At 39.8% G+C, this 24,181-nt stretch overlaps 2 protein-coding genes across 4 annotated transcripts in view; one reads left to right on the top strand and one right to left on the bottom strand.

Annotated features, from left to right (window-relative positions):
- The window catches only part of APTX (aprataxin), a 21,320-nt gene extending 5,726 nt beyond the window's left edge, over positions 1-15,594 (bottom strand). The window contains exons 1-6 of one of the 2 annotated variants that reach the window (XM_003761381.4): positions 15,397-15,594; positions 11,443-11,592; positions 7,684-7,730; positions 4,256-4,585; positions 1,324-1,383; positions 312-538 (exon numbers count right to left, since the gene is read on the bottom strand). In XM_003761381.4, coding sequence (XP_003761429.1) covers positions 312-538; positions 1,324-1,383; positions 4,256-4,585; positions 7,684-7,730; positions 11,443-11,575 — 797 coding nt within the window. In that variant the 5' untranslated portion in view covers positions 11,576-11,592; positions 15,397-15,594. Of the gene's footprint in view, positions 1-311; positions 539-1,323; positions 1,384-4,255; positions 4,586-7,683; positions 7,731-11,442; positions 11,593-15,396 lie in introns of those variants that run through there. The other variant, XM_031969168.1, reaches the window with a different exon arrangement.
- LOC100935198 (dnaJ homolog subfamily A member 1) overlaps positions 11,216-24,181 on the top strand; it is a 25,128-nt gene continuing 12,162 nt past the window's right edge. Inside the window, exons 1-2 of one of the 2 annotated variants that reach the window (XM_031969160.1) lie at positions 11,216-11,399; positions 21,909-22,735. In XM_031969160.1, coding sequence (XP_031825020.1) covers positions 22,008-22,735 — 728 coding nt within the window. In that variant the 5' untranslated portion in view covers positions 11,216-11,399; positions 21,909-22,007. Of the gene's footprint in view, positions 11,400-21,905; positions 22,736-24,181 lie in introns of both variants that reach the window. The other variant, XM_003761382.3, reaches the window with a different exon arrangement.

Here is a 24,181-nt window from a genome sequence, read left to right as displayed (position 1 = left end):
TGACACATACTGGGTGCTTAATAAATGTTTATTGGCAACTCTACTCCCTCTCAGTGCAAAATTAGAAAAGCCCGCATGGAAAGATTCTGCATACTTCTATTTTAATTTGCCATGGTCAAATATGCCATGATGAAATAATTCATCACCAAATGGCCAGAATATTAGTGATGGGGTTTCTCTGCACTTAGCAAGGCTAATCCTCAAAACGCTGACACTAAATATGCCTGAATTGTAGCCAGGAATCAGAAACATCATGATGGTACAGCAGTCAGTGGAAATAAAGGGCACTTAACACTACAAGAAAGTCTTACCTCATGCTAGGGAGAGCGTGGTAACCCAGACGAAACTGTAAGTGTTTAGAGTCTACACACTCTTCAATCATCTTCTCTCCTATGGCATGCATATGTTTGAGAAGCTCTTCATGCTGTTGGTTTAGATTATTCAAAGTAGAAAGGGAGGTCCAAGGTAACACAAGCCAGTGGTATCGTGCTTTGGGATATTTGTCATGAATCACAACTACCTGGTCATCTTTGTAAACCTAGTAAAGAGAAAAATACAAAAACAGAGCACAAACACACAAATAAGATTTCTTAATTACACTGTGGATCCTGCCTGGAGCCAACTAACATAGTACTTTTCCATCTTAGCCTCTCACACACTATTCCAATCCCCTCCAACACCTGGGGTGGAGTTAAGATCACTAAAAAATAGCTTGCCAAGGAAAAAGACTTTTTTATTTGAACACACATACATAAAAGGCCAGTCAAAAAGTATTCCACTACAGGAATGCAATTTAAAATGAATCTATCTTTTCCATTCATATTATTGTATTCAATATGTATAGTTTTGAAGAACTGTTTTCCCTCCTCTAAAAAAAAAATATTATAAGGGACAGGTTTCTAGACAGAAGAGAGAGATAATCAGGAATGAACGTGATATAAAACAAAAAGGCATTAATAAAAATAGGACAAAGTTTTCAAAATAAAAATGAATCTGCAAGTCCTTTTTTTGTTATTTACACAGAAAACAGCCAATGTAAAGATTTCATTAATAGTAAAAATGCAAGGACTGACTCTTTAAAAATGCTTCATAACACATTATTATACAATTTTCTTAACAGAATTCTTAAGGTATGTGATGTGGATACACACATACACATGCAAAATTCTCCAAAGGACACACCTTTTCTTCCAAGAAATTCTGTTGGCCTGGAAAATTCATTTTTTCTCAACTCTATCCTATTGCTAGTACAGATATGGTCTCTGGGAAGTAGTTATTTATGAAAAGAATTAAAAATATTTCAAATATAGTGCTTCATCTTACCTGCATTTTGGGGTCATGCATAGAAATCTTCAAACCCTGAGTCCAATGTCCCAAGGATGCCTACAATACAAAAAAGGAGAGTGTTCACGGAATACCACAATAACATGGGGTTTACAAAGACCTTTGCTCACAACACAAGTTTTTTGTTTGCAATTCTCTAGCAAATACTGGATTTCTAATCTCTTTTCCCAACATTTTCCAGTAACAATTTTTCTGTCACAAAACTTCTAATTTATATTCACAAAAAGTTAAAACTAGCAACCATGTACACTCTTTTCATTAAATTCTCACACTTTAACAACAGTAAGAGACATACAAAATCCTGGTGTATGGACAGCATTGAGATTATATTAATGGCCCAACACTCCTTTCTATTAACAATTTAATTAAGTTTTTCAAAAAAATGTACTTGAGAAGATTTATTTGGGTATATGAGAATATCTGAATGGCATCAAAACAAAATTTATTAATTCACTTTAAATCTTAATAGCATACAATACTAACTTAAAAAGGCAGAGCTTTTTAAATACCTAAAAGTCTCTGCCAAATGTAAACTTCAACTATGCCATTATCCTGTTTTTAAACCTGGCCATTTTTAAGAATTTGAAAAATTTCAAAAGAAAGAAAACCATCTTCCAATAAACTATTCAAAATCAATGATAATTAAATACAAATTTTAAAAATTCTGCAGGATCACCTCACATCCATCAAATGGCTAAAGATAAAGATATAAAAATCCAATGGTGAAAGGACAGTGGAAAAGGGAAACTAGACCTGCTAATTCATTATTGCTCAACTGTGACTTGAACCAACTTCTCTGAAAAACAATTTGGAATTATGAAAGAAAAGTTTCTAAATCATTATCTGACCCAAGCAATGCCATTACCGGGTTTATATCCCAGGGTGTTAACTGACTACAAGAAAAGAACTATTTGTTGAAAAATATTCATGACAATACATTTTTAATAGCAAAAGTCTGTAAATAAACTACATGATCCACTAATGCACATGTGGTACAAGTTGTGAATAGGTCCAAGTATGCTAAAAATCAACTTGGAATCATACTAAGAAGTGACTAAAATGAGGTATCATGGGTATGGACATAGTGTATAATGTCAGATTTTTTTTTTCTTTTCTTTTTTTTATTCTTTATTTAAGAAGTGGCTCTTTGACAGAGAAAATGGACTGATACATTGAGAAATATAAGTTATGTAAAAACAAATGATCACTAATATATATTTAAAGAAAAAATTTTAAAACTGTGAGCTCATGAAACTGAAAAGCTTCTTCACAGACAACACTGATGCTTCTAAGATAAGAAAGGAAACGCCTGAATTAAAAAGAAATCTTTGTATCAAATATCTCTATAAGGGTTTGGTATTTAATATACAAACAATATATTAATTTAAGTATTAACAGCTATTTCCCAATAGATAAATGGTTAAAGAATAGGAATAAGTAATTCTTAAAAGAACTGCAAAGTATTCTACTATACGGAAGAATGCTTGGTCATTAATAATAAGAAAAGTACAAATCAAAACAATCCTGAGGTTTCACCTCACACCCTGCAAGTGGGCAAAAATCACCAAAAAAATGACAATAATCAACACTAAAGGGTTGTGGAAAGATAGGCAAGTTAATAGATGAAGGTGGAGTTGGGAAATGAATGCATGAAATGAAAATGAAAACGAAAACCAATTTGAAAAGCAATTTGGAATTATACAACTAAAGTGATTCCATATTCTTTGAACAAGAGATTCCATTATTGGGTTTATACTTCAATGAAACCAACAAATAAGGAAAAAGTTCCCATAAACTCCAAAATATTTATAGCAGCACTTTTTGTGAGAGCCAAAAATCAGAAACAAAGTAGATGTCCATTAATTGGAAAATGGTTAACCAAACTGTAGTAAATTAATGTAATAGAGTATTACTGTGGTGTAAGAAATGTGTGATGATAATTGAGAAATAAAGAAAGATCAACATAATTTGATACAGGATGAAATAAAAAGAGCCAAGAAAACAATTGCAGTAACTACAACAATGTAAATAGAAAGAACAACTATACACCAAAAAGTCAAAAATAAATATAATAAAATTATAATGATTAACTGGGACTCAAATGATATGAAATGATATGAAAAGACATTACCAACCCATACTTTTGTGGAGAGGGGAAGTTCACAGGTATTAGGCACTGCACATGTTTTTAGACTTTCTCATCGTTATTGATTAGCTGTGCTGGCTTCTTCCCCCCCACACCCCTCTAAAAAATATTATCTGTCATGGAGAGGGGAGGAATATGTGGAATAGCATGGTGATGTAAAACAGAAAACATCAATAAAATTTTTTTTAATCACCATCTGGGGGATGGCTAAGAAAGGAAACTGCAATTTATGAACATAATGGAACACTGTATTATAAGAAACAACAAAGAATAATAATTTAGAAAACCATGGGAAGATTTGCATGAAGTATGCAAAGTGAAGAAAGCAGAGCTAAAAGAATATTAGATATAATGACAACATAAATGAACACAATGTTAAACAACAAAAATAAGTCAAATATAATAGATAATAGGACTGAAGTTAAAGCATACATACCTTCTGATAACTAATGGGAAGCTCAGAAAGTGGGAAAAGAGATGTAATGTCATAAAAAAACACTATCAGGTGGTTTTCTTTCATTCTTTTAGGAGGATATATATTTTGTGGGGGATTTGTGTTTTGCTGGAATGTGTTTTTATCAAAACAAAATGTATCAACAGAATAAAAAATAAAATAAAATCCCCACCCCCATGTTTAATCTTCAAGGGAAAAAAATTACTTATTTTAACAATTAGAGATAAAAACCAAAAGATTTTCTTGCCACAAGTGAGTAACATTCTTGTCATCACTACCTAATCTTGTAATCACTACCTTCATCCATTTACCTTTTTGCTGGAAGTACTGTCACCTTTTTTGAGAGCTGCGGTAAATTTGATGTTGCGTGGTTTATGAGCAGAAGTGCCCCGTGAATCCTCCAAGGGCTCTCTTTCCACCATCTTTTTTGCTTTATTATCCTCATCCTTTTCATTCTGGTTATCACAAGGCCTCTTTCTTATCCTTTCTCTTCCTAGGACAGGTTTCTCAGTTTCTTTTATAAATTGTACAGCATAAGGGTAAAGTTCATTCACGATGTGGAGAATCTGTCCTGGCTTTAGTGTTGCTTCCTGGTCTTTCCCAATAATTACTGAGTCAACACTGGTTGGATTGACTCCTATCTATGAAAAAAAGAACACAAAGTTTCCTAAGAGATACAAATACACCTGTGTTGCATATACCAGTATTTTCTGATAATAGAAAAAAAAATTTTCTGAACCTAAACAATGCATCTTTTCCCCAAGAAAATTAAAGCTACAGAACTACTCCCAAGATTTTGTATCAAAAAAGAAAGAGAATAAGCAACAGGAAGGTACAAAGTAAAAGAAAGGCTTGTTGATGTTAAGTTTATTAGTTTAAATCCAAGAGGGCCTCTATTTAAAATCAACCACGTCCTAAAGTTATTTTAATTCATCCTTAGAACTGTAGTCTTCCTGGGACAACTCCCTTCTCTTTCAGGAAAAGGAAAAAAAAAAATCCATGTACTATGTGCTCAACCCAGAACCTGATCCAACCAATAAGGAATACCAAAAAATAAGAATGACTGTGGGAATAAGAAAGGAGGAGAAACAATCTAGCAAAGTAGATTGAGAGCTGGCCTTGGTCTCAGTAAGTGCTGAGGTCAAGTTCCACTTCTTACAAGCATCGGCTGGTGTGATGCTAGTCACCTGATCCCCAGGAATCTCTAAGACTAGAAATTGAAGAGCAGGCGCCAATCTGTATTAGAAATTTCTTACCAGGAGCTCCCAACTCTGATGAGGTCATAGATCAGGTATTAAAAAAACCCAAAACAACTGGCAGGGTGAAGGGGTGTGGTAGAAAGGGTACAGGAAGAGAATAACTTAATTAAAGTGAGAAATAACTAGTAGATGGAACAATAGTAGTTGAAACAACTTCCTAGAATAAGAGTGACAATATGCATTTATATAGTGCTCTGCATTTACAGATGTACTTGCCATCTTTCTAACTCAAGAGAATTTATCAGAAGCAACATGATAAATTGATTTCAGGGAACTGTCTCTTATTCTCATGTTCCCAGTCTGTTCAAACAGCTTTTGAGCATAAAAAAGAAAATGTTGGGGGGCTGATTTGTAGAACAGGGGAGGTAGATGATAAGTAAAGGATGGAGTTCTTTTCAGGATTACACAACATTTAAGAAATAACTATTGTGTTTCCCAGGCACTGGGAAACTAGCTCCCAACACTGCCTTCCCTAGCCAAATAAATTGCTTGGCTTGGACAGAAGGAGAGGCGTTTTAAATGTTCTGGGGCTGTGTCCAATGACTGGGAGAATGTCCAATTCAGGGTTCAGATTAAGGTAAAATAAGTGTTTTTTTTGCCAAATAGCTTGAGCAAATCTGATGCAGTGCAGCAATGTGGAAAGGATTTTTTGGGGCATATGTATATGTGCTCTCCTCAGTTAATAGAAGTCCCTAATTAGAAGAATAGCTTCCAGAAGTTCACTTTTAAGATAGTTATTTAAAATTCGAAACATTTTTGCATTAAAAAAGAAATTTTTAAATGTAACCGGACTAAAACTACCATAGAAAATTAGGACTTGGTGAAAATTTTTTCTATATTCTATCTTTAGGTTGGGATACCAGAGTTATTCCGGTGACAAACCCTTCTTCATCTCTATACCGTTATTACTAATATTCTTCAAGGCTCAGTTTAGTCACCTTTTTCTTTCTCCTTAGCTAACCCAAGAGATACTTTGAGATCCTAGGTTTTTTAAATAGAAATTTACTGGCAACTAAGGAAAATAATATAAAATAAAACAAAGAAGTACAGAATAGAACTGGTACATTTTATTTACCTTTTCCATTTGCAAGTCTCGGCCAAACCAATAAACAACTTGATCAGCTCACCTCCTCAACTTATTCAGTGCCAGCTAACATCCTCTTCCATATCACCAATAAAGGGTTCACCCTCCCAACACTTTTCCATCTTACACTCTATTCTATACACACATACAATTACCACATGCATGAAAGAATAGCATTCCTTCACAGCAGAGCAGAGAATTCCTTCTTTAGTTTGATTTACTGTTAGGACTGACACCCCTCTTGGAGGGAAAAAAAGCTTCAGTGGTTTCTCATTATGCTTTGGGAGAAATACAACCTCCTTTGTTCGACATTTAAAGCCCTTCACAATCTGAATCCAGCCTTTATCTTTCTAGCTTATTATACATAACTCTCCTCTTTCACACACTGATAGGTTCCAACCAAAGTGAACAATTTTCAGATCACCACACATTACCTCAGGACAGGCTGTTTTCCTATCCCTCTGGCCTAGAATGTTCTCTCTATTCACCTGCACTCTTTGGAATTTTGAACCTTCCTTTAAACTCAGGCCAAAGGCCACCACCTTCAAAAAGCCTTTCTTGATCCCCTTATTCCCCCATCACTGTGTAATTATCTTATATACGGTCTATATTTTCTTATTGGTGAACATAATGCATCAATATATGAACATATATATTGGTTTACCTGCCATCTGGAGGAGAGAGTGGGAAGAAGGAGGGGAAAAATTGGAACAAAGAGTTTTGCAATTGTTAATGCTGAAAAATTACCCATGCATATATCTTGTAAATAAAAAGCTATATATATATATAAACATGTAAAAATGTAAGCACCTTAAGGGCAGGGCCTGTTTCACTTTATATATCTGAATCTTTAGAACATAATCTGGTGCCTGGCAAAGTATTTAATACATGCTTATTTCATGGTAAAGTACACTATAAGAGAACAGAATGAACAAAGTGGAACCATATTTAATTCAACAAACACTTAAGAAGTGAAAGGTATTAGAGCAGTGGAAACTGCAAATCCCAACCCAAATAGGCCCACTCCATGGATCTATTCTCAGGGACCTTAAATTCTACAATTATATAAATATAGGCAACTCCAAAGGGCAACAAAACTTTAATCAAAAGCACAGGACAATGTTGGTACTAATGAAACTCACCTTTCTTATAATGAAATGAAATGAACTAACAATTCTATGGTTGGAGATACTATTTGCTTACTCTTTTATAATGTTTTCTTTTGTTTTTTAACTGTTTTGAAAGGTTGTATATTGTAAAAGATTCATTACTGAGGACCCTGGGGTTTTATATCATTTACCAAAACAAAACTGGTTAATAAAACAATAAATTTAAAAGAATTTAACAAAAAAAAAAAAAATACTAAATAAACTTAAGTAAACCAATAAGCACATACCTGCTTTACTTTGACATAACCCTTATTACATTCAGCTTTCAACTGTACTAAAAGAGATTAAAAGAAAGAAAAATTAATACTCTAAGAATACAATTTGCTTCTGTAATTCCTGGAGGAAAGAAAAATCTTAAGTGTAAAATATGAATAAATGTAGTCCCACAAGGTTTCACCAAATCACTTCTCAAATGGGAAACCTGCATAATCACCATTTTCGTAAGGCCCCCATAAATCTTTTAAAGTCTAATTTTTAATGTTGGCACAAGTAGCCACTTCAGAATTTATAACATTCACTGAATGATCCCAGAAACATAGGCCCAAAACTTAAAGCCAAAAATGGCTGCTCAAAGTTGCACATTAAGTATAAAAGAAAAACAATGCTCTGGCGATTTCACCATGCTACTTAGTATTATATTCCAATAGGTGAAGCCCAAGAACCTATACCCCAAAGCCCAAGGAACAGCACCAACCCTCAAACCACTGATGTTGCTTCAAAAATCCAGCTTTTGTGATCATTGTTCATGGAAGTCACCTATGTGGAGATGCAACCTGGCAACTGTTGTTACAGGGGCTACCTCCTCAGCAGCTACAGCTACTGAAAATTGGAAAAAGAAAGTCTTTGGCACTGTCAAACTTTCAACATCAGAAACAGATAGCAGTTTTATCAACAGCAATGACAATAATTAAAAACTACCATGTGCTTTGGTACGATAGAAGCCTACAGAGCCTTTCTTACCTATCTTAAAGCTAAACCCTCATATAAATGTTGACTCCTCCTAATAGAATATAAACTTCTTGAGGGTAGGAACTGTTTTATTTTTCTATTTATATCCCCAACACTTAATTCAGGCTTTGCACACAGCAAATGATTAACAAATGCTTTTCCATTCTGGGGGCTAGTAAAGTTTGCAGCACTTGGCCAAGAAAATCCCACCAGACAGTATTCTTTTTATTCCCTTTTTAAAAAAAATGTACAAACCAAGGCAGCAGCAGCATGCTGGCTGATTTACTGAGAGAAGATGACCAACAACAAAGTTAAGATCTTTAGGGAAGAAGTAGTGTCCAGGGGGTCTCTATGAGACTGTTAAATGATTCCTCCCTTCCTCCCTCTGCAGGGAGGATGTGGAGTGAACAGGTGCTCATTTAGGACCTAATTTATTATTTGCACACTGTCTCCAAGAAATCCACCTTATTGATAAGTCTCAAAACTGCCCAATGGCTCATTTGATTAGATGTTTAAGTTGTTCATAAGATCCTACATTTAGAGAGGGAAACTATTTTTGAGCTCAGCTAGCCCTCCCTCACCTACAGGGGTTGTGTTGAGTGCTGTGCTTGAAGGTCCAGAAGATCTGAGTTTTCACTAGCTCCTCAAACTAGCTATGTGCCAGCTCCTCTGGAAAGTCATTAAAAGTTCTTGGCCTTAATTTTCTCATCTGTAAAATGAGGGTTATTGTGAGGCTCAAATAAATTAATATACATACAATGTTTTACAAGCCCTAAAGTACTATACAAAAGCTAAGCTTTATTTTTCTTGCAGGGGAAGAAGCCCAGGCCCAGAGACATTAAGAGTGAGTTGCTCAAAGTTGCACAGGCAGATAGTGACACAGATGAGATTCAAACATTTGTCTTCTGACTCTAGCTAGGCCCTCCTTCTAGTGCATCTCAACACAATTTGTACCCGCTTAAAGCAAAAGGTTTAATTCTAGTTTTTTAAGCAAACTAGTATAATGGCAATGACAATAGCTCTCTTCTGTAGGTCACCAACTCATCAGAGGCTGTCCTGAGAATCTGTCCAACCTTTACTGTACACAGTCAGGATGAGTGGTTACTGTTTTCTATCAGCACACACCAGTTATTAGCTGGTTAGCACTGCCCTGAAGTCATGGGGCCTTCTCATCACTGTTTCTAGTTTCTTTCCCAGGAGGGATGGTCCAAATCTTTCCTTGGCTCCCTACTCCAAATAGCCTTTTACTTGCTTGAGAACACTAGATTTATTAGGAGAGACCTTCCTCAACTTTCTCTTTCTGGTTCTCTAAACTTCTGAGCATCATCCCCCAATCCTTCCTTCTGCCCTGTACTAAGAAAGAGGCATTGCTGCTCCTCCCACTGAAACTCATGCCCTCAAGCCCCTTCCTCTCCTGCTTCCCTTAGGACCTCCTTCTAATAACGATCCTCAGCACTCTACAAATCAGAAAAGGCTGGAAGATGGGCAAACTAGGTGCAGGAAGGCCCAGGGAGCAGACTATGGCTATTGAGAACTTGAGAAAACAGTTTGGGAATAGGTAGCTGATAGCCTGTCTTGAGTGCTAGCAGCATGCCCAACTAATAGTATTGGGGAACCAGTGGCAGAGAGGTAGATGGGAGGTAGATTTGTTTAATGAGCTTTCCTGGTTGAACTCTCAAAATACTCTGCTGGTCATCTGCTCTCGATACAATGTGGAACTCGACCCATCTCTCAACGTGCTGCTGCTGCCTTGCTGCAAGATGCAGGGCTTACAGTGACTAGTGCGCTAGATACAGATATGTCCGAAATCTTGTTCACCAGTCACCCATTTTCCATATAGTGCCTGGCCTAGGGTAAATGCTTAATAAATGTCTCTTGACTAACAGATACATGTAATAGTCTTGTACTCCTGTAACAGTCTCCTAACACGTCTTTCCCCTCTAGCTTACACTTATTAATCCATCTACAAACTGCTAGATTGACCTGCCATTGGCACATCTGGTCATGTTCCTCTAACGATAAAGTCTGGAGCTCTCTGCATGGTTTTCAAAGAATTCTACAATTTGGATCTTCTAATAAGATGAAATGTAAGAGAAATAACACAGGGGACCTCCCATCCTTTGGTTCAAAAATCACTTTCACAAGTACAAGACAGGGAGGCCCCAGCACAACACTCTATGTGGGAAAGATCAGAGGCTTTTGCTTGCCTCCCTTCTGCTCTGGGTTGGTTCAGCTCCCCTTTGGAGGTAACCTGATGCTGCTCAGTTCTCAGAGGCTTGTCACACTGATGCTGAACTTTGAAAGACTTAAAAATTTTGATCAGCACAATGATCAATAACCACGATTCCAGAGAATTCCTGACCAAATATGCTATCTTTTTCCTATCAGAAAGGTGACAGAATCAAAATGCAGAGTAAGCCATAAAGAAGACAATTCTGAACATAGCCAAGGCAGGAATTTGTTTTGCTTGATGATGAAGATTTATTATAATGATTTTGTTTTACTTTCTTTTTCAATGGAAGGAATGAGGACAAAAGGAAAAAAAAATAACTTTTATTAAATGAAATTTTAAAATAACTTTTTTAAGACTATTATTTTCATGGGACAATTTAAGTCAGATGATGAACTTAGAAGATAGATAGCAAAGGATACAATCTCAAAAGCTAGGCTCCCCACCCACCTTAGGCCATTATTAACTCAACCTGCCATGCTCATTTACAGCCTGGTCACCTTAGAGCTCATCTTTGTCATCACAATGGAAATCTGAAACCTATATTTCTGTTTTGAAGGGAAGTGGCAACTGAAGTTAGTCCCATAATCATGGGATAAAGGAAAAGTGTCACGTCACTACGCTGATGGAACTGGGAATAAATCGTAACCAGGCACTTGTGAAAAAGCTCAACAACTGGGTTCTCTTTTAGGAGCCAGCACAGAATTTTCCAACACTCAACTCTTCTTAACCTGATACTTCTCAACCTGACCCTGCAGCCATCAGGTGACATAAAAATCTCTTTAGACTCCCTGTAGCCACTACTTACCTTGTTGTCGTGAACATTTCTTATCAGTTATCTTGGTCTCTGGACCACGTCCTATCACCACTGTTTCTAAATGTGGCAGTCTGATTCGTTGGTGGCAGCTATCCTGCTTCACTAACCAGCATTCTTGCGTCATTGGTCCAAGATGACAAACTGAAAAATAGCAAAAGAAACTGAAATCCAATTGCACTAATATGACATACTCATAAGAGGCTAAGGCAAGACTGTTATTAACTATATACCTCCTCTCCAAGCAACAAATAATACTTAATATTTACTTGGGTTACCAATACCAACCTTCCACAAGATATATACCTGGTAAAATCCATTCTCACAAAGCCCCGTGTCCAAAGAATGGCTAAAAATCAATTGTCTTTTTAAAAATCAAATTCTATAAGTATAAAATAATACAAAATGAGTATGTTATATTGCAGCCACTATACAAGATTTGTATTTTGTATGTAGACACAATAGAGAAATTAAGTGGTATAAGTAGACATGAATTGGTAAAGGTAAAACCCATCAATTCCATTTGAGTGATATGGCATATGTCAAGACCCAGAATTATCAAGGCCCAGAAAAAAGGAAACCCATTCATGACAATCGACTTATCCCTAAGTCAGCCAAAACTATATTTGGAAAGGCCACCAAAGATTTTCTAATTATCAACTTCTCAGCCTGTTCCTTTTTTTTTTGACCTCTTTACCATATTTCACACTATAAACTTTTTTTGAAAAACTTTCTTCACTTGACCTACATAACATCATTCCTTGTTATCCTTCTATAGCAGTTTTATTCACTAGCACCACTTCCTGTCCTCTCCTATATCATAAAGATTACCCCAAAACACTCTATTTTCTTGACTTGGTGAATCAAGTACCCTGATTTTAACTATCACTTCTATAGATGGATGGCTACCAACTCTACATCTCCAGCCCCAAGTTGTCTTCTGAGGCTCAGCATTTCAAAAAACTCCTGGATATTTATGTCTTAAGGTCCCAAAATGAATGTATTATATTCTCTCAAAACTTCCTCCTTTCTTCCTGATTTCTCTCAATAATATCCCAAATCATCTCAATCATAGATATTCAAAACAGTATAGTCTTTGACTTCTCCTCTTCCTCATTTTCCCTACTTCCCTTCATTAGCATTTGGAAACCTGAATTAGAAGCAGAACATTTCCTATCTTCCATCTCTCTCAGTTCCCCCCTTTGTATTCTCTGAACTCATTAGTTTAGTTCCTTTTTCAAGTATAAGGATCCTTTTTTAATGTCAAAAAAATTTCATGGAATATATATACATGACAGCAATTTTACTATTAATATCTGTTAGCATAGTGCCTAGTACATCCTAGCCACTTAATAAATGCTTGTTCCTTCTTCCCCAATCTGCCAAATTTTCAACAATTCTATGGATCCTAATTCTCTTTTACTTTATTGGGCCATATGATCATGACACTATTCATCCCTCTCTCCTTCTGTATTCACACCATTCTCTTAACTCTACTCTCCATTTCCCCTCTTCTCCTCCTCCTTCTTTTGGTCCTCAGTGCAGTTCTGACACTTAATACTATTTATATGACCCTGACTAAATCTTATGCTCTCTCTGGGTTTCAATTTTCTTAAATGAAGTAGCTGATTCAAATGTTTTCTGAGCTCTAGAATTTTATATCTTTGATGCTCCCATTTCATCAGGTCCTCAACTTTCCACTTTTATTAATTCCCTAACCCTTCAACTGGCAATTTTGAAAATAATCTTCAAAACTCCAAAAAGGTGATAGGCATGGAATTTTAACTGGGACTTTAATAACCATAAAGGAGGTAAGCAATTTGCCCAATATATTGAGCCCAGATCTTTTTCTGAGTTCCCATATTCCTATTTTCCTAACATTTCTGTTTAATGCCTAACCTTTACCTCAAACTCATTTTATAATTATCTACTTTCCCTTCAGTATAGTTCCTATTCCAACTTGTATATATCTGTTAAAATATCACCACATTCTTCCAGTCACCTGAGCTTGAAAACTTCAAAGATTTTTTGTTTCTCCCTCAACTATTTCCCAAGTCTTATGGATTCTTCTTTTGAAAATTATTTGGCTTTCTTTTTTTCTCTACTTCAAATGCTACCACGCTAGTCAACAGACTATTTAATTTTCCTGCTTTAGTATCTCCTCAAATCTCTCCTCCATACTGTCATTATATTAATTTAATACTGCTCCACAGGAAGCAAAGAATATATGCCCGACTTATCTGGGGCATGAGGCCCCACAGGGCCATAGGCAAAACTGCAGAATTCATCCTTGAAACGCTGCTACTTTAAGTTCCTTTTTTCATCTTTTAACTCCCGCCTCTATATCTTCCTATGCTCAAGAAACTACAATTCCCATTCTACCTTTTGGTTTTCCAATGGCCTGGAGCCTGCAAAATGAATGGCAAAACAGTGAATATTAACATCATCTCAGACTGTCTAGCTTTTCCTCTATTTTTTCCCCCTGAGGCAATTAGGGTTAAGTGACTCGCCCAGGATCCCACAGCTAGGAAGTGTTAAAGTGTCTGAGACCAGATTTGAATTCAGGTCCTCCTAACTTCAGGGCTGGTGCTCTACCACCTAGCTCATAGTATGAGAGGATGAGTTTTAAAGAGAGGGAAGAGATAATTTTGGAGTTTGGGGGATTTGGGTAGGTCATAAAAGATAAATTAGGGGGCAGCTGCAGTCGATTCATGATTTATCAAATTAAGTTTAAACTCATTTTAACACAAAAAAATATGGACTCACCCTCAGTTCCCATAAAGTGCTAAATTTAGTGTCAAAAGACCTGGATTCTAATTCAAACTCCTCACTTCCTGTGAAAGTAACCCTAGGCAAATGATTCAACTACTATCGAAATTAGTTTCATCCCATGTAAATAAAATCAAGGAGTTTAGTATGATCTCTTAAGGTTCCTTCCAGTGACAAACAGCTATCCAAATCTTCCGCATTTACGTCTCACCAGTTCCGTGAGGCTTTCCCTGATACACTTTACTTTTAATCACATCGCTTCCTAAAATTGTTGCTTGAATGCAATACTTGCTTCGGCAAAGAGCGTCAGCTAGTGTTAACACTCACAAACCTTTCTTTAATTATTGCGTACGGCTTAGCGCCACCATAATTCCTTTTATATCCCCGCAATCCTCCTTAACTATAGTCATTTTTAAATCCTCAGCACGTCGTCGAGTTCCCCGTCATTTCAACTGTTCAGACAGCAAACGCTGCCAAAAGCTAAATAACCATTTAAGCTCTTCAAGATCTCCCCTTTGTCAGAATGAAATACAGCCTAAGAGAACTCGCGGGTTCCTCGGGTTATACTCTTCGAAATGCCCTGTTCGGGTTGTGTGGCTACTCAGTCACAGGCCCTGCCTTTCCCGTCTACGATTCGCCGCTCCCGGTATGGGGGATGACGGAAGCCTCTCCGCTAGCTGCCGACGGTTGCTTGCTCCCAGCCACTTGGCTGCTCTGTGCGTAGGGGCTTCCTAACTAACTCTCGCTGACGAGTTCTCCTTCCCGGTTACCCCGAACTCTGTATTTGCCTATTACGCAGTACGTAAGCACCGTGTCTTCCCCTCACTTTGGCAGCCACGGAACAGTTCCCAGTAAATGGCCGCAGACTTCATTCTAAGTCTAAAAATACTGGTTGGCGGATTATGCGCAGCTGCAGCAACGCTGTTCTTTCTGTTCCAGCGAAACCCGGGAGATAAGGAAGGTTTATGTTCCCCAGAGGGGTTTGTTTTAACAGGCGCGGGAGAAGTAAGAAGCCCTTTGCGAAGACGGGCGTCCCCGGCTCTCCAGAAGCCCGACCCGGTCTATTTCCGCCCTAAGGGAATTAACGCCCCCCCCCCTTTCCCCTCCCCCACTGTGGGTGACCACCCTCGGTGAGGCGCGGCCTCCTCAGATACAGATGCAGCGAGGCAGGCAGCTCACCTCTCGGATGTTAAGAGAAACTGTCCCCAGGTAAACGGGAAAGGCTTCCCCCGGCAGGCACTTCGGGTGTAATTCCGGAACCCGCTTTTCTAGCCCCCCCCCCTCCACGCACTAAAATGACGTCTCAAGGAAACCGCCGCATCCGATTGGCCAGGAATGGCGATCCCGCCCCTTCTCCTTTGTTGCGCTCTCGGCCAATCCTCGAAGCGGCTGGAGGATGACTGAGAGGGGGAGGGGGGAGAATTCGCCGTTTTTGTCTCGAGGTCCCGCCCGGGGAGCTGGCCCGGGTTACCCGGGTCTTTAATGCCGGGGTCTTGTCCCTCTTTCTCCTTACCGCCGATTTAGGACTTTGGAAAAGGCCCTAAAGACCCCCCCCTCTTTCCCCCCGCGTGAATAACTAGGGCGTTGTGGATGGATATCATTCGCAGTAATGCCTCAGTAAGCCCAGGGAAAGCTGGACCTTCCCTGCCGGCCTCGGAAAATACTGAGGCGGAGGAGCCTTGGGGGGCGGGGGCGGGGCATGGCCCGAGAGGGCCGAGGCTTCAGGCTTTCGGAAACAGAAATGGGAGAAGGGCAGAAAAGCGATCAGGTTCTGAACTTGGGAGGCCCGAACAGGAATCCCAGTTATTGTAACGGCGGGACTCGGGACAAGCCCTAGCTCATGCCCTCAGTTTCCTTATCCGCTAACGAGAAGGCTGGATTGGTCAGCTGTCACAGTGGTCTGCAGGGTGGGACCCACAGTGAGGAAGAAGCTCATTCAAATCCAGCCCGAGACACTCAGGAACTTGAAATCGATTCTTCCTTCTCGTTTCCCGTCTCCTCCCTGGGAAATTCAGTGACCCCTTGAAATCAATGATCCTAATAGGTACCCTCGCCCAGCCTCCCCTTTTACAGAGGTACCCTGTGATCTTGGATAAATCACTTAATTTTTCAGCCTGTTTCCCTATCTGTGAAACGGGGACAATAACAGGTATCTCACAGGAAAAAATAAGAATATTTCTAAAGTACTATATAAATTCTATTTATCATCTTCATAGTCCCTTCCAGCTTTAATCTTTTGGAGGAAGGCAAAGAGACGTGGGGGAAATTTCAATCCATCCCTAATATGCCCCCAAATACAACTTTCTAGAATTGTATATGTATGCCTATACAATTTTTGAGATTACTGAAAAGCTGCTGTTTTATCAGAGGGAGAAATGAAGGCCAGAACACTCAATTTGCTGTAAATCCCTTTTAAGTGTTATATATATATAAAATATATTAATATAAATATTAAATATAACAAATATATTAATATATAATTAATATTAAATATATTAATAGTAATATATTACTATATTTAAAATGCAGGTCTTCCTACTCCTTCCTTAAAAGGGGAGGCAGGGTGTCAGTGCCATTAGGATCATTGATTTCGAGCCAGAAAAAGGGGTCTTAGAGGTCATTGAATTCAGACCCTTCATTTTACTGATGTCAGGAAATTGAAGCAAGAAGACTTTAAATGACTGGCTTGGGATCCCAGTGCTAGAAACATTTTAGGAGGGATTTGCCCCCGGCTCTTCATCTTAATAGCTTTATTTTATCAGCAGCCTCTTACGACTCTACCTTTAATTCCTTATCCCTTTGTTCTGTTTACATTTATATCTAACAAACAATGAACATTGAGTTACTCTCATATTGAACCATCTTCTTACCATCCTACCTAATCTCCTGCCACTGTCATTAATCTAGGATTCCAATACAGCTGAGCTTTTTACTTTATTTTACCCAGAACAAAAGCTACCTTGATATTTCCTAGACATTTTCTGTATCCCACTCCAGCAGCTCTTTATATGTCTCTTGAAAACAGGTCTTGTGTTGTTTGTATATGTATCTACAGGACTTAGGATGGGGCCTTGTACATAAAAAGTATTTAATAAATCCTCTTTATCAATCAGTCATCTATCTTTCTTCTCTGCGCCTATTCCTGTGCTAGTGAACAGTTGGACAATTTCCTTGAACCTTGCCTGATAAATAGATGAATCCACTATATAAATTTATGCTGTCTGATCTCAACTTGGTCCTTGACTGCTACAAGCCAACATTTTTATTCCCTCCTGATTGATTTACTATCATCCCAAGATGTGGAAAAGTAACCAAGTAGCCTTTTACCTAGGATTTACAAGACATTTAAAATTGGAGTTAGTTGAGAATTCTAGAAGAAGGGGGAAGTGAAAAATCCATTTCAGCAAAGCTTTGGGTCTGGTAGAGAAAAGAAAGCAGTACAACTGTGGTACAAGTCTGTTAGGGAAGGTATTGCCTTTAAGAATATTCAGGCAGAAAAATAGCATAAATGAATTAGCACCATTGCCCAAAAAAGGATCCAAGGGGAGCTCAAAATATGGGGACAGTTTCAAACAAAACCAGAGAAAGCAGCAGGTTGCAGAGGATTGGTAAGCCATTCATACACTACTGAGTCCCTCTCATCTTCTTTTCCTCCTCCTCTGAAGCAGACTATGATTCTAGTCACTATTGGAAGTATCACTACCTGTTTTCCCTTTTTGACAGGGAGGAAAGAAATCAAGGGGGATGGGAGGAGAACATTTTCTGTTCTCTATCATCTGCTATAAAAGGACTGGTATTCAAAGTGAACTGTTCCTTAAATGATTACATTTTGTTGCTTATACATTTATTGTCCTTTTTATATTTTCCCCTATTTATTATGACTTGATATACACATGTGTACATATATACATATATATATATATATATAAAGATATATATGTATTTTTTAAATGGCAGTCATATCATCATTGACTAGTGTAATTTAATGGAGAGTTTGGGAAGGCTTTTTTTTTGCCCTTAAAGAGTCATCAGACTTTTTTTCTCTTTAGGTGAAGCTGAGGTGGGAGAAAGGGGAACCCTGAATTCCCACAGAAGAGAAAAAAGCATATAAATCATTATAATCTCCTAGACCTAATCAGTCAGCCATTCAGAGAAACCATTGGGACTATGTATTATTATCACAACTGTGGGACTATCACTGTTATTGTACATGAGGCTTCTGTTTTACATGTATTTTGAAGTAGTATGAGGCCACTAGGCCATCACAGGATCCAGATTTTGGCCTTTAGCCTTCTTCCCAGCTTTTCTTCCACAACCTGACTCAGCCAGTCCATCCCAGGATCAGATATCACCAATTTTCTGCCAACTTTCTTGGACTTCAGAACCTTTCTCAGCGCTATACTGCCCAAGACAAGATTCTCCCAACCTCCAACACTCCTCTCCCCCCAGAGCCTTCTCTAGCATGTTGCCAATAAATAAATCCTGCTTCTTATTAACTGCCTGATTGCCTTCTCCCACACACCTCAACAAAAGCTACAATGTCTTACTTCATATTTGCCACTTCTTTTGTACTATGCTTTCTGAAATGCTCCTTTGTTAAAAACCAATTTTCCTTTTATCTTCATTTATCTGATTTTCTGATTCTATCTCATGATAGTTACTGAGACTTTCACTTGCTTTCACTTGCTGACTCTGCTTCTCTCTCAAACCTTTCCAATGTTGGTTGAATTTCATTTACACCTCTGACTCATTAGTTCTGATAGCAATTGGAATGCCTCTTGCTTCTCATTGCCTGTTCTAGACTCTACTTCTATCACTGTTATTCAGCAGTATCTCTTCCTTTGAGGTTTATAACTTACAAATTTATCCCCAAATCCAGATTAATATACTCCAGGAAATTATTCTTTCATCAAAAAAAAAAAAAAAAAATCAGTTCCTAATTCATAGTCTTTCTCTCCACTCTTGCATAAAGGGACTTTAAATATACACATTGATGCTAAGATTTACTTCTTCCATTCTTCCTGACCAGCACAGAGAAATTATACTCTTGATTTTGCCATCATCTTCCAAAGTGTTCCACTTCAAAGTTCTTTACTCCAAAATTCCTCTGTCTGATCATAATCCATTATATTCTTTTCCTATGTACCATATCAGTTTTGTTTTGTTTTTTTATCTTATAGCCTCCATTACCTCCATCCCTAAATTCTTTCACAGATTATTACCTCTTCACCAGCTACTTTTTCCTCCCTGATCTAAATCTCTTAGTGAATTCAAGTCTATATTCTGGAATCCCTTGCCCCCCTTGTCCTATCATTAACAATATCTTGCCAAAACCCAAACTTGGGCCCTTCCTTTTTTTTTTTCCTTTCCTCCTATTCATGTACTGCTATGACTGTGGGAAACCATAAGACTGTTAGTTTAAATACAAATTTGTTATATAATCGCAACTATAGACCCTCAGTGCAGCAAGGTAAACATTGTACTCTATAATCAACTCTATCCCATTCTCCTCAGCAGCTATACCAAACCCTCATGTATCTGGAGCCTTCTTCCAACCCCATTTTCTGTGCTGAAGATCTCAAATCACATATCACTTAAATATCACTGAAATGAATGAGGATATTCTACACTGAACTCCTTTTCTTCAGTCCTCATTTCATCTTCCCCCATGATTTCTTCCTTCAAGAAGTTTCTGATGATGGGGTAGCTCTTCAAATTACCCAGAAATTCTAAAGAACTATAACTGGGAAGAAAGTTATAGGATAATATGTTGAGAGGATGATAAGTCTAGTGAGAGTTGTAGAACCTCATTCCTAAGAGAATTGAGTGTTGTACCTCTCAGAAATTGTCAAATCATTGTCGCCCTAGGAAGGAAGAGATTTTTAGTCTAACAGTTTCTCAGTTTTAGCTTCCTGGAAGACAATTAATGAAGATAGATAACTTGGATATAGTTCTGGTTGACCCTCTCTGAAGATAACTTGGATATAGTTCTGTGGTTGACCCTCTCTGACCTTTCCTTATTTCATCCCCAGCTCAGGATCCCTATTCTCAAAGTTCCTCTTCCCTCAAAGGACTCTATTTGCCTCCCAAGAAAATGATTTAGCTCCCTCTCAATTGGCTAGTCTTTTTTTTTCCAGGGACAATTCAGACCAATCCTTCTTATCAAATATTTGGGAGATGAAGGAGTGATATTGAGAAGTGCCCTTTCTTTTGAACTATATGAAGTCAATGTGTAATTTGCCTGGAAGAAAAGGCATTCTTGAATTAGTAACAATCCTGAATTCCTGGAATGGCAAGGGAGTCTTTATCCAGCCATCAATGAAGAAGAGGGCAGCTCCTCAACATAGCTCCCAAAAGGTGCAAAGATTTGGTATTTTCTTCCCCTGTTCTACAATGTATGCCCAGGGAGGAACATGATGAAGTTGGGGATGGGAACTGAGAGGGGGTGATAATGATCTCATTATCAACATTAACATTAAGTTTGAACTGGAATCTTAGCTTCCTTAGTGAAAAATGACCCTGACTTGTGAGGAGAATCAGTGATTGTGCCAGAAATATCATCTGTGTTTGTGACCTAGATGTTCTTGGTAATTTTCCTGTGCATGATCAAGGGATGCCCACTGTGACATGGACAGATTTACATCACCCTCCCCACAGAACAATTCATAAAGAGTTGGGACTTGGTCTTTACTTACACAGGCCTATTTTGTCTTTTTCTCTTTTTTTAGTTTTTATTTTCCCATACTAAGGTCCTCAACTGATAACATTCCAACACCTTCTCCAATAGCTTCTCACATCCTTGAGATTAGTTTATCTTAGTAATAGTCCTAAAGCTATTTAGATGGTGGGAAGTCAAGACCTTTAGGACTTTGCCACCTCTAAGAGGTAGCCTGGTAGGAGCAATTTGCCATGTAAAATAGGCCAATTTTTTCTTAAAAGCATCTTTAGAATTGGCAGGGAGGATTTAGCTCAATTTCCTCAGTCACTACTCTCATTAACTCAGCTTTTTGATGGCCTAAGTACAAAAGTCACAAGAAGGCAGGAGTAGCTCTCAGGCTTGACCAACCCAGCCAACATCAGGAGGAAAACTGTGATCAGCAATGTTTTTCAAATTATTTTTATCTTCCAAATGTCCAAAAGGTTTTATAGTGCAATGAATAATGAACTGGCCTCAGAATTCTTAAGACCAGATATTCAAATTTTGCCTTTGATGCCAGTGTGATCATGTGATTACTTAACCTCTCCAGGCCGTTAAAGAACTCTCCCAACGTTAATTACAGATGGATTGCCAAACTGCCCAGGTGGAAAGAATTGTTCTCTTCCCTCAAAAAAAAAAAAAAAAATAGTACCCCATTAAATATTTTTAAAGTTTTTTAAATTTTAATATTCATAATTTTTTTTGAGTTCCAAATTCTATCCCATCCCTCGAGAAGACAAAGGAACATATTGATTATACATGTGAAGTCACTCAAAATATAGTTGGTAGTGAGCATTTTTACATTAGTAGTTTCCAAACTAATGAGACCACAAATCTGGAATTCCATCCCTTTTAACCCCAAAACTCCCGGTTGCTTTGCCCCCCTCCCCTCCCCCCCCCCCCCCTTAGAGGCTTCTTGTCCTTTGAAATTTGCTAAGTTTCACTTTTTCAAATTTATTCATTTTTTTCTAACATACTTTTATTTCTTTAGCAGAAATGTTCAGATCTCCCTTAACATCCATTTTGCTGACTTAAAAAAAAAAAAAGTGAATGAGAATCCCGACTGAGACCCAGAGACCTTTGAGGCTTTGACATGATAAAATCAGAAGAAATGGGGAAAATTGTGGAAGGATCTGGAAGCCATTATTCCAGCTGGAGAGCTTCCCAGGGGGCAGAGGACCCGTTACCACCCAGGGCCGAGACGCCAGAGACCCCCCCACCCGGGACTTCCGAGCTGGGGACGCCGCCGCCTTACGAATGCCCAACCAGCCCCCAGCTGTGGTCTCGGAACTACGAGAGGTGGCGGAAGGGATGGGACAGAGAACTTTTGATCAACCGGGGCTTCAGACTGCACGACTGGGCGGAGGCCTCTCCTCTCTACTCCCCTCTCCCGCCCGGGCAGCGCCCGCGGCCGCGCAGCCTCCAGCATCCGCCTTCATCTTTTCCCCGGGTTAGAATATTCCGGAGTCCCACCCCCGCCCCTCCCGGTTACCCGGGCAACCGCCAACAGGGAGTGGGAGAAGCGGAGAGGAGGAGGAGCGGGGGGCGGGACTTCCTGAGGGTGACGCGCCCTCGCTCGGCTACAAAACTCGCCGGATGCGACGCCCCGAGCGGAACTTTCCAGAAAACTCGGCGAGAAGCGGAGTGCTGCAGCTGCCGCTGCCCGTGCTCCGCGCACAAGAGCTCGCGCCCCCATCCCCCAATCTTCTCTTTCTTCCACTCGATCCCCCAACATCCCCACCGGTTTCTGGGGGGTCCCCTTTCACCCCACCCCGGACGAGGGCATTTCGACACCCGGCGTACCGCGAGCGTCGCTCCCCGGTAAGTCCATCCCTTTAACATCCACAGCTAGGCTCCCCGTCCTTCCCCACCCCCATCTCGTCGGAGATGAGGGGTTGTAGCGCCTAGGAGGCTCGGGGAGGCAGTTGGCAACCCCTCTCGAGGATGCGGGGGCTGGTGCCCTAGATTTCCGAGGGGTGTCGGCTCCGTTCTGAAGCCTGGGCGCTTAGACAATGGGCTCGGCGTATCCCCACGCCTTTCCTCCGCTTGTCCTGGCCTTCCTCTCCTCCATCTTAACTCGATTCATTCGCTTTCCCTCCATCCTCTTTCCTTCCCTTCCCCCCTCCTGATTTGTGCGGGGGGAGGGAGGGCATCTATTTGCAGGGGTACGGGGGCGCTACGTGCGCGCTCTCCTGCGTGCTCGTCCCCGCTCCCCCGCAACCTTCCCTTGGATGAGCCTTCCGATTTGATGGGGAGGGGTGGTGTGTGTATGTATGTATGTGGACACACGCCTCTTCTAGCACTCCCCCCGCCCCCCGAGTCTCCAGAACACTCCGTAGAGGTGGTGACCTCAAGTTAGGCCAACGAGCACTGAATAAGCACCTACTGTGTGTGTCCCAGCCACAGCGCTGAGCAAATCCCTGCTTCCCCTGGGAGCTCCCATTCAAACGGGGGGGACGGCTCCCAAAAACCTTGGTGGGAACGGAATGGATTGGGACTATATAGAATCGGAGGGAGGGCCCTCCTGGGAAAGGCTTCTTGTGGAAGCTTCAACTTGGGAGGAAGCCTTGGAACCCCCCGAGGTGGAGGGGAGGAGGGAAGATCTAAAGGATAAGCGTTATGGACTCGTCTCCCTCGAGCCTTGCTAAGGAGGAAGGTGAAAGAATCTCCCGTGTGCTTCCGCCGTGGTGGCTACTTAACCACCCCCCCCCCAAAAAAAAAAAAAAAAAAACCTCGTGGTTTGAAAGGTAAGGCGGTCAGGTGACTGGAGAATAAACTGCCAAAGATTAAGCTGGGGCCGCCGCGGAAACCATTGGTCTTTAAACTTCCGTTTCATCAGAGCCGGGTCTAAGCCTTGATTAAGCGCTTGCTCTGCCCGGTACTGTGCCAAATGCTGGGGATACAAAGAAGCCCGAGCCGCTCCCTGCTCTCACGGAGATGAAAGTCTAATAGGTGAGACTCCGAAGGGTTGGGTATGAACGAGGTACAGTCGGGATAAACGTGAGAGAACAAGCGGAGAAGGGGAACCCAAGACTCTTGTCATAGAAGGTGGCTTTTTAGATGGGTCTTGGGGAAGCCGGGAGATGGAGACCGGAGGAAGAAGGGGCGTGGGGGGGGCAATAGAGACATGAAATCTAGTGTTGGCGCCAGGATTAGTAAGGAAGCTCGTTTCACTGGATACCTGGGGAGGAGAGGGAGGAGGACAAAGGTGCCCAAGAACAAATCTATGCAGGGACAAGGCTTTTCTTCGTAAATATTGGGTAATAG

The sequence above is a fragment of the Sarcophilus harrisii genome, chromosome 1, assembly GCF_902635505.1.
Source record: "Sarcophilus harrisii chromosome 1, mSarHar1.11, whole genome shotgun sequence".
NCBI classification, from domain to species: Eukaryota; Metazoa; Chordata; class Mammalia; order Dasyuromorphia; family Dasyuridae; genus Sarcophilus; species Sarcophilus harrisii.
The sequence above is the reverse complement of the archived record's forward strand: the minus strand, read 5'-3'. Positions and strand labels throughout refer to the sequence as shown.